Source organism: Vicugna pacos, chromosome X (genome assembly GCF_048564905.1).
Source record: "Vicugna pacos chromosome X, VicPac4, whole genome shotgun sequence".
In the NCBI taxonomy this organism is placed as follows: domain Eukaryota; kingdom Metazoa; phylum Chordata; class Mammalia; order Artiodactyla; family Camelidae; genus Vicugna; species Vicugna pacos.
In genome coordinates, this window is record NC_133023.1 from 77,356,791 (window position 1) to 77,367,676 (window position 10,886).

General features: G+C 45.7%; 1 protein-coding gene across 1 annotated transcript; it reads right to left on the reverse strand.

Moving 5' to 3' along the window:
• Nucleotides 1-3,452: 3,452 nt before the first annotated feature.
• Nucleotides 3,453-8,766, reverse strand: LOC140691786 (nuclear RNA export factor 3-like). Its single transcript, XM_072955918.1, has 16 exons — nt 8,619-8,766; nt 7,926-8,009; nt 7,716-7,820; nt 7,401-7,604; nt 7,117-7,248; nt 6,892-6,999; nt 6,615-6,724; nt 5,763-5,799; nt 5,332-5,400; nt 5,191-5,246; nt 4,943-5,050; nt 4,763-4,821; nt 4,538-4,653; nt 4,402-4,444; nt 3,757-3,829; nt 3,453-3,564 (listed from the first exon to the last, which is right to left on the reverse strand). Exons 1-16 carry the CDS (start codon nt 8,700-8,702, stop codon nt 3,453-3,455), a joined length of 1,500 nt encoding a protein of 499 aa, XP_072812019.1. The 5' UTR covers nt 8,703-8,766.
• Between the last annotated feature and the right edge of the window lie 2,120 nt (nt 8,767-10,886).

Genomic DNA, 10,886 nt, shown 5'->3' on the forward strand with positions numbered 1-10,886 from the left:
TATCAATGATCCATACATTGATTGTAGTGGTTATAAGTGTGAATGCATTTATCTAAATTCACCTAAAATGGATACATTATGTTGAACATAAATTATAGCTCAGTAAGGTTGGTTTTTAATATGCCTTTGTATCCCTTTTAGAATCTAGAGCTGTATCCTTCTCATATGTGGAATCAAAACGTATTTTCTGAATTATTCTGTTAAGCTGCACAGTGAAGTTTTTGTCTGTTTGATAACTTGCTTGTTTTTCATTTTGTTTTGTTTTGCCACAGACAAGACTATTTTCAGGAGCTCCCGACTTATATACCCAAACATATGGCTCCACTCAGATATTCCAAAGGCTTCACAAACAACATGGTTAAAACAGAACTGTCAATTTCCAGTCATTGCACCAAACTTGGTCCTCCACTCACTTCCCCAGCTGAGAAAACCACCTGAATTCAGCTGCAAAGATTCACATTCCAAGAGACACACTTAATTCCTTAATATCCTTTACCACAAACATGGACTTCATCAACGTTCAGAATTTCCAGGATACATCCCATTTCAAAACCTTTCTCACCCCTTCCATTGCTAAAACCCTTGTCTATGAGACTGTAACTTTTCACTCTCATGTCTGTAGCAGCATCCTAATTCATCTCCATGATCTTATGGTAGCTCTATTTCAGTCTGTTCTCCAAAGAACATTTAGAGTGAGCTTTAATAAAGTAGATTATAATAATATTCTTTCCCTCTTTAAAGTACCCAATGGATCCCTCGTAATAAGAACAAAACCCAAAGTCCTTAGAAGGGCTCACAAAACCTTTTGCTACTGGGCCCTTCTTACCATTTTAACCTCATTTACTAACACTGTACTCTCAATACACACTGGCATACAAGCTGTTTTCTAAAAGTGCTAAGTTTGCTCACATCTTAGGGCTTTCTTCTTGCTGTTCCCTGTGTCTAGAGGGCTCAGCTCCTATATCTTCCCACTGCTGACTATTTTTTACTATTTGAGTATTAGAACAAAGCCACATCCTCAGAAAATCCTGCCTTACCTTTCCCACCCTAGTCATTCTGTGTCACATTTCCCTATATTATTTTCTTAATAGCGCTTAATTCTTGAGTGTATCAACCCCTCTAGAATGTAAGCTTCATGAGAACCATGGCCTTATCTGTCAGGTTCTCTGAATTATCTCCAGTGCCTATAACAATACCTCTCATTTCATTGGTAACCAATAAGTATTTGTTGAATGAATGAATGAGTGTTTGACATGGATTAAACATATGAATGCTGAGTTGTGATAACCCAAGCATGGTCTGGAACAGGGGATTTGGGAGGATGGGATAATGACCCCAGGTCTCTCTGAAGCAGCACTTTTGTTATAACCTATGAAAATTGTTATAAAATTGAGTAGAAAGAACACAGTAATTGAGGTAGTGCTTCTAGCTGCCTTGGGTATAAAAGTATACCATATATTTTATACTAATTCTTCTTTCTTAATAAAAGAACCCCAAATTTATTTGGTAAAGTATGTTCCCAGTAAAAGACCATCTTTATTGCCTCCTTTGCAGCTAAATATGGTCACATGACCAACTTCTGCCCAATGAGGTGATTGTAGAAGTGTTGTTTAGTAGTTTCAGGAAAGTAGCTAAAAGGGAGTTGAATTTCTCAGAGCAAGATATTTCTCATACCGTCTGTTAGGATGGGCCCAATACAATATGCTTGATATCTTTATAAGAGGAGTTTAGGATACACAAAGAGATACCAGGGGTGCAAATGCATAGAGGGACAACCATGTGAAGAGGCAGTAAGAGGGTGGTCATCTTCAAGCCAAGGAAAGAGGCCTCAGAAGAAATCAAACCTGTGGACACTTGTATCTTGGACTCTCAGCCTTTAGAACTGTGAGAAATAAATTTCTGTTGTTTAGGCCACTCAGTCTGTGGTATCCTGTTATGGCAGCCCTAGCAAACTAATACACCAGCAAATAACATTTTCAATTCTGACAGCTCACTAGAATCAGCTGAGGAGAACCTTAAGGATATTGATGACTGAACTTACCCCTAGAGATTCTGATTCAGTTGGCTGAGTCTGAGCATTGGAGGGGATTCTAATAGATATCCAGACTTGAAGACCACAAGTCTAGGAGAATAGTTTTTTGCATCCCATTGAGAAGCCTGACAGTGATGAATCTAGCATTACTTAGAAGGCATTCCCTGCCCCCATATCTCCTTCCTTCCACTGTTTTTCTCCAATCCCACATCTCCCTTGTTTTCCTGTTTTATCTAGATCTCCACAGATGGACCCAGAGATTCTCCCACCTCTCAGTGTTGTTCCAAATCAAAGTTCAATTCTTATTTGAGGCACATTTAGAAGCTTCAGCCCCACTTCTGCCCTCCCAGTCAAGAAAAGTGAGTCTCGTGGGGCCTCACATTCTCTTATTCTGCCTGTTAGCTTGAGCCAGGGCTGCCCTCTAGATACACTTTCTTGCCTCTTAATACAATTATAAAATGGGCAAGGGAGGTGAACAGACATTTTACTGAGAGCAAACAGGCATGGGAAAAGGTATTCAACATCTTTAGTCATCATGGAAATGTGAATTAAAAGCACAATAAAATATTAAACCCACTTATCAGAATAGCTGAAAAGAATACTGACAACACTAAATGCAGGCAAGGCTATGGATAAACTGAGTCACTCATACATTGCCAATGGGAATGCAAAATGGTACAGGCACTCTGTAAAACAATTTGGCAAAACAATTTTTCAAAACTAATCATGCAATTACCATATGATACAGCAATTGCACTCAGGGCAATTTACCCAGAGAAATGAAAATATATGTTTACACATAAATCTGTACATAAATGTTCATAAGTTTTATTAATAATGGTTAAAAAAAGTGGAAATAGCCTAGATGTCCTTCAGCAGAGGAATAGCTAAACAAACTACGGTACATTCATACCATAGAATACTATTCAGCAATAAAAAAGAATAGACTATGGATACACTTAACAACTTGGATGGATCTCAGGGCATTTATGCTGAGTGAAAGAAATCCATTCCTAAAGATTATATACTACATAACTCCATTTATATGACATTTATAAAATTGTAATAGTGTTTAGGGACGTGGGACCAGGCAGAAGGTGGATATGGCTATAAAGGCTAGCATGAGGGAAACTTGAGATGGAATAGTTTTGTACCTTGTTTGTAGTGATAGTTACAAAGTCTACATAGATGGTAAAAGTGCATGTAATTTTATGTACATATTTATATGTATACATATTTATATATTTATATATATGCACATATATACACACACATATATATACATAAATATATATACACACACAGAGGCATGTTCCTTGGCTGGTACCTATGCCCCTCCCACAAGCCCACCTTTAGGGAGATTATCCACCATCTTCATGACATTTGGACATTTCCCTGCAACTCAGGGACAGTTTCATGTTTACCCTTTACAACAGCCCAGGGAGTAGACAGTCTGATCCCCGCTGTCATAGGAAGACACTGAGTCGCACAGAGGCCACGTGACTTGACCAAGGTCACACAGCCAATGAGTGCTGGGACCAAGGAGAGAAGCCACATTCCAGTTCCAGAGCCCATGCCCTTCTTAACCACTAGGCTAGACTGCTCCTTGGATCTACCTGCTGGCTTTCCACAGTATTGAGAAAACCTAAGGTGGGCACCATCACATTCCCACACCCCTGAGCCCAGGCTGGGACGGGGGTTCCCACCCACCACACAGCACTCACCTGGAATGGCTGGCAGGGATAGCGATGAAGGTCTGGGTGAAGGCACGAACAAAACCCTGAGACCTTCCTTCCACTTCAACGACAAAAAGCAAACATCAGTACCCCCGAGAGCCCCACCTGCTTTACACGCTCACACAGGGGTCTGCAGACAGAGTCTGACTGGAAACTCATGCTGAGGGGACAGGTGCTCACTGGGCGCCAGGGTGTCGGGAATGTGGAGGGCAGCTATAGGAGCAACCTGCTGCCGGTGGCAGGACCTCTACTGTGCGCGGGCCCGTGACAACCACTTCACCAGTTCATTGATGCATTTGTCACTGCTGCCCAAGACATGGATGCTAATACCTCATTCTGCAAATGAGGAAACTGAGAGGTTAAGTAATGGTCCCCGGATCTCATAGGAAGGCTCTGGGATGAGAGCCATCAAACTCCACAGCCTGTGTCCCTAACGCCCAGGGTGTGCGGGGCAGACAGGCATGAACGCAGGTCAGACCTGGGTCCTTTGTGGGAAGAGCGAGGGCTGGAGAACACAGAGGGGCCGGGAAGAGAAGGAGAGGGATCGGGGTGGCTGGGAGGGTGCTGAGAGGGAGCCCGGCCAGGGGCACGGAGCAGTGGGGCATCTGGGGACGGGGGTCTACACACACTCACCTTCCTTGAACACCCCGTTGACAGAGAAGCAGAGCATTGTGTCCTGAAAAGGAAGAGCCCAGGCGCTCAGTCACCACCTAAACCTCCTACCCACCTGAAGCAACTGGTCCTGCCCAAGATGGAAGCAGATGCTCACCGTGTGGAGCCACATGTCCACCACGAAGGAGCTGAGGTCATGCTGAGTTTTGGGCAACAGGCAGAGGGAGCGCACAATGTCACGTTTTGTGTGTTTCAGCAGCTGGACCCGCAGGTCTGTGGGGGGAGGAGAAGCGAGGGAAGGTCAGGGGCTGCCACGCCCTGGGCCCTAGGACTGACCCCTTCCCGCCCCCTTTCCCGCCCCGCCTCCTCATCACACACTCACAGGGGTCCTTAAGCTTCTTCATATTCCTACTGTCCTTGATGTACTCCCACAAGCTGCTCCTGGGAGAAAAAGAGAAGCAGGGGGAGGTGGGCGGCCCCAGTGTGGGGGTTTGCAGGAGCTGCCCTGCGTCTGCTGGGGAGCCACACGGCCCAGGAGCACACTGTGAGCTGTGATACTCACGGGGCTGGGTCCTCGGGGTTGAAGGGAATGGTCAGGGAGAAGCAGGCCTCGTCGTGATAAGCACCCAGGAGATCCTGTCGGTCTCCAGAGTCGTGGATCAAGTAATACCTGTCGGGGAGCCATGAGCACAGTCTGTCTCTGTGGTCCGGACCTCAAATGAGACTTGGAAACTCCCGTGAGCAGAGCTGAGCTTGGGTGGCCTCAGCTGTCCCAGCCCTCCCCTTCCTCAGGTTGCCAGCAGTACTCACTGCTGCAGGAATTGCAGGATCAGACTCTTCAGCTGATCAGATCCTTCACTGCTTTCCTGGAATCAAAACAGTCCTCAGCACCAGGGCTGATACCCTCTCCTCACGCACCACCCAAAGCCCTGCTTGATTCTCCGTGCTCACCTCGCAGGCTGGTAAGCTCTTACGGGTGTCCACACCTAACTTAGCTGGTGGGGGTGTCTCCTGGCCATCCTGTGAGAGGGAAGAGGAAGTCAGTGGTGCAGACCAAGAGGCACTTCTGGATGGTCAAGGAAAAGGACGGGCCCAGGAGGGTGAGGGTCAGAGGTCAACTGTGGAAGGGCCCTGGAAAATCTGAGGGCAGGACTACACTTCGGGTCATCACCACGAGGTCCCTGAAGGCTGTGGCAGACGTGGTCGAAGAAGACCCAGAGCTGTTGTGAGCTTCCCACAGAGGCTGTACCCTCCCTCTGCCCCCAGAACGTTTAAGGGTCACATTCAAAAATCGAACTCAGGCAAGACCTAAAGGGTTCAGAGTAGTTTGTGGGCAGTGTCAGTGTCAGTTAGAGGAGTCAGTGATTGAGGAATACACTTACCAAGCGTAATAACTTGGGGAACAATTCCAGGATGGAGCTGCCAAGATGAAAAGTCAGTGAAACTACAAAGCGGTCTCTTCTCGTGGGAGCAAGTACACTTACACCAGACACAGTCCAGTGTGTCCACCTACACTCCCCGGCCCTGGGCACCTTCCACATGGACTGATGCACCAGAAGAGTGTTCCCTACCTGCCTGCCTCCCTCCATCCCTCTCCTTCCACTCCTTCCCTCCTGGGTACCTCCCACCTAGACTGCCCTGACTCTGTTCTCCAGGTGCCACAAGAAGCAACAAGGAAGCAGGCTTCCTTCCCTTCCCTCCCTTCCTGCAGGTCCCCACTGTAGGCTTTGGAGGGAAGAGGGAATGAGGTTGGAGCTAGGGGCTCTTCATCCTTCCTGGGGGTCCTGCATCCTGCCAACACAAGGACACCCACCAGGGATGGCCCAGGATGCTGGGCCAAGGAGGTTAGTGAGGCAGGGAGGGAAATGGAGGGGGATTAAGACAAAAAAGAAGTGAAGGATGAAGAAGAGAAGACAGAGACATAGGGGCATAGAGACAAGGGAGAGAGAGAAAGCAAAGTGAAGGGAAGGGAAAGAACCTCTCCAATGGTTTGGAGGTGGATCAGGGAAGAAGAGAGAAGAAGGGGAACTGGCTCGTCCCAGGGACCTGTGGTGGAAATGGAAACTATGCATATGTTGGGCTGGGGGCCTCCTGGATGCCATATGAACCTTTGTCACCTATGTGACACAGAGAGGATAGCATAGGGCCTGTGGCCCTCTGAGAGGACCAAGACTGCTGCTTTTTGCAAACAGGCACTGTCAGGAATAGTTCAGGTGACAGAGGGTACATCTGACCTTATGTTGGTTGACTTATCAGGAAGGGTGGTGCACAGAGGGTTTTTATCTGCACACATTCCATCTTGTTCCAGCCTCTGGCCCTTGCCCAACTCCCCTGAAGACTTTGCCTGTAATTATGTAGAGAAACCACACGAACCAGAGAAAGAGAGCCAGGATGGTACTGCACCCCCAGTCGTCCCTTCCTTTTCCAACAAATTCACTTCGCTTCCTCTGTCACCTTCCCATGAGCCCTCCCATCTCCTCTTCAAAGAGGGATCTGGGTACCACACCTCACCTCACTACTGGAGACGTTCAAATTCTTGATGTCAGAAGCATTCTGTGTAGCATCAGACAGGCCACCCAGCTGGCAGAGTCTCTTGTTGCTCAAATCCAAGGACAAAATCTATGATGGAGAAAGAGAGTGAGGACCCCAACAGGGGATGTTTGAGGCCAATCTGCCTCTTCTGCCTAATCTGTCCCACCCTCACCATCAGTCCCAACATTGGGCCTAAGTCCTCACCTTGGGCATGTTCTCTCCACGGATCTGCAGAGGGGCAGGCATGCGATATCTCGGATTCCGTGGCATTTCAACATTACAGGTCATCAAGCCTCCAGGAAGCCAACAGGAGGGAAACAGAAAGCTGAGAGGGTCCTGCCTGCACCAACCCCTCCCAGAGTTACGATCCCGAAGGTCTTTCCCAGGCAGACCCCTCTGCCCTCACCTGCCCTGGGATTACTGCTATAGCCATATCAGATCCAAAGCAGAGTCTCTGGCTGTTAAGAAATGCCTGGGAGGCATCAAACAGTTTGTTCATGGTCAGCTGCAGAGTTAAAGACGGGGTTCAGTGGCTCTGAGTCTGAGGTGTTGATCGGGGAGCAATAGGTGGATCTGGCTGTGGGGCAGAACTTGTGTTGAGTCTGCATTACCTTTATCTGCTCCACCTTTTCTGACTGCAGCTCCTTCTGCATAGAATACGGTGCATCACAGGGGTCAACAAAGACAGATATCTGCAGGGAGCATAAGAGGGGCTGGGTAAGCACCAGAAATCTGAGCCTTGGGATCAAGCAAGACCATGCCCCTGCCCTGCCCTCTTGCTCCCAGGTGCCCTTGACACATACCCTTTCATTGTTCTCAGTGCAAATCTTGCCACTGACATTCTTCAGAGCAAAGGCAACGTTGGCATTCTCAACAAAGAACTGGGCCTGCATTTGCTTATAATGAAACTACGGGGAGTGACAAGAGAAAGACAATATGAGACCAGAGTCATTTCTCATCTGGACCATCCATCTACCCCGTTTCCTCTCATTGGCCTCGACGTCCTCTCTTACTTCAACTGGAGTGAAGGGGACACTGCAGTACTTCTGAATCAAATTCAGCAGCCACTTCTCCTCATATTTTATGCCAAATGGAATCTGGGGGGCAAAGAGAAAAATGGGAGAGGAAATTGATACAATAGAATATAAGTTTAAGATAAGACCCAACCAGGTCTTCCTTTCAGACTTTTTTTTTTCAAGCTTTAAATAATTTTTTACGCTAGGTCGATATTTGTTATTGTACCACATGTGGATTTTCTAAATATCGTTTCTTCCCCTCAAACACTTTTCTTGAAATAATCAACTTAATATGCTTAACACGTACTTCTTTTTGTAAAGTTCCAAGAGACCCTACCTAAGGCAGACCTGGCCTGCCCCTCTGACAAGGACCCCAGAGACGCAGCCTCCTCCCACACTCAGCCTGAGCCAAACTGAGCTTTGTGGTATGAAGTTGCTCCATCTTGACAGTAGTTTCCTCCTTTGCTTTTAGACAACCTCTCCCATGCTCCCTGCAGTCAGTCTGTTCCCTTCATATTGCTTCTCTGAATCTTCTCTTAGATGGTCTAGGATGTTAACTTCTAATAATAACAAGACACATAACCAACTCCTCTGCCCCAGAAAAGTTCATACCATCTCTACCCGATTCCAACACAACTCCCTCTGTTCACCTTCTTCTACGTATTAGGTCCATTTAGTCAGGACACTCACTGTGATCTTGAACCAGCTTCCCATGGTCTCAGCCCGCCTGCTTCTCTCCATTCTTCTCTCTGGAGGCTTCTGCTCTGTCTCCATGTTAACATGAGCTTGGTCTCCTTCCTGAAAATTGCCTCTCTGATGAGAGGGTGGAATGGCATAGGGAGCACTGTGGGGAAGTGGAGACAAGAAAGGGGTCCATATATGCTCAGAAAGTCTTGTAAACATTTTCCCCAATGATACCAGAGCTACAATAAAGTTTACTTGATCATGAACCTGATCCTGTCATTCCTCACTCTTCCAGGTTGGAGAGAAGAACAACATATATTAATTGTCACATTTTTTTTTCGCTGTGAGCCACCACAAGATCTTGTATATATTTCCTTGTACTATACAGTATAATCTTGTTTCTCTATTCTGCATATGCCTGTCAGTATCTACAAATTTTGAAATCGCGGTCTGTCCCTTCCCATCCCCTTCCCTTTGGCAACCACACGTTTGTATTCTATGTCTATGGGTCTGTTTCTGTTTTGTATTTATGTTCTTTTTTTTTTAGATTCCATATATGAACTATCTCATACAGTATTTTTCTTTCACTTTCTGGCTTACTTCGCTTTGAATGGTTTCTTGAAGGATAACACATGTTCATAGCTGGATAGATCTGTTGTCCTGCCCTGTAGAATCCCAGATGTCTGACAGCCTTCCTTCATTTTGTCTCATCTCTGTCCCCTTCAGTAGAGGCTGGCAGTGTTTCTGCTGATATAACCCCATCTCTATACATGGCTTCTGCTGAGATGGCTGATTTATGCTAACTAGAACAGCCTGTTTTGTGGCTTATTAAACATACATTGTGCATCTGCTTTAATCATTAAAGAAAAGGGTACATTGTCCAGAAACCAAGTCCATTTGGAAAATAGAGATACATTTTTCCTTTTCTGGGACATCAATGCTAGTACTCCTTCCCTGGCACCAAGGCCATACTGACTTGCTGTGTATGTGCTGATCTGCCTTTTTTGAAATCTTGAATGAATGTACTTCTTTTATATTTGATGTTCGATGTTCTTTTTTCTGACAAGATACAAAACTGTGCTGAAAACCATGCTTCTCTGGAGCAGTTCCTCAGAGCTATCTGAGAGGCTGTCTCCTGGGCTATAGTGGCTCAAATAAAATTCTCCTCTATTCTTCTTATAGATTGGTTTATTGATTAATTTCCATCAACACACACACAGAAAAACACCTTCATAGAAACACACAGAAAGACGTATGACCAAATATCTGTCACCATGGCCCAGCCAAGTTGACACATAAAACCAACCATCACAAATGCTGTCAATAAATGCTGCCTGGGAAGTCAAGCTAGCCCTGAGAACTCTCCAAGTCAAAAAACAAAGGGAAGCCCTTGATATAGTCTTTCACAGAGCTGGCCAGACTAGTCAAAGCACACAATTACTATTCTTTGAGATTAAGGTCTGCACTGTTCCCTCTGGCACTTAGCAACCTGCACCAGGAATCTTCATGGCTGCTGCTGATCTGAGGGATGAGGGTGGGAAGAGAGTTATTTAAAATGCCATAGCTCTCTCTTACTAAAATGTCACAGCTTCTTTCTTCATTAAGCTTTCTCCTGATGTGTTGTAAGATTTTGATTAGATTCCAGAGTTCTGTAAAAGTTGAGTCTGACAGTTTTGCCAGCTTAGTTGCTTTGTAGATGAACAGGGCCCTGGAGTTTGCTATTCTACCATTTTGAGTGACATCACTTCCCTAAATTTTCATGGACCCCTGAAAGTATCATGAGACCTAGGCATTGTGACTACTATGCTTAATCGAAAAGATGGCCCTGAGGCTACCCAGGGTCTTGGTACCTAGAGGTCATTCTGAGCCAGCTCTTCCCCAGGAATAGCAAACTACCTGGTTCAGGTCAGCTTCAGTGATCAGAAAAATAGGGATTCAATTCCTAGCTCTGCCCCTAACTCTACGATCTTGAGTAATGGATGTAACTACTCTGAGATTCGCTTTCCCTTTTTTTTCTATTTGGTTCTCAGAATTAATGTAAGAATTCAAAGAGATAATAAAGGTAAAAGTGCCTAGCCCACACTATGATGGACATGCAGATATTAACTACCTGCAGGCAGGGAGTTGTGTGATTTGGGGCACATCACTTGAAACTTTAACTTTGCTCATCTGTCAACTGAAGATAATGAAAGTGACATGTGAAAACACTTTACAAACTCGAACGTAAACAATGCGAGGCAGTATAATTATTCATTTATATACCCATTGCTATAA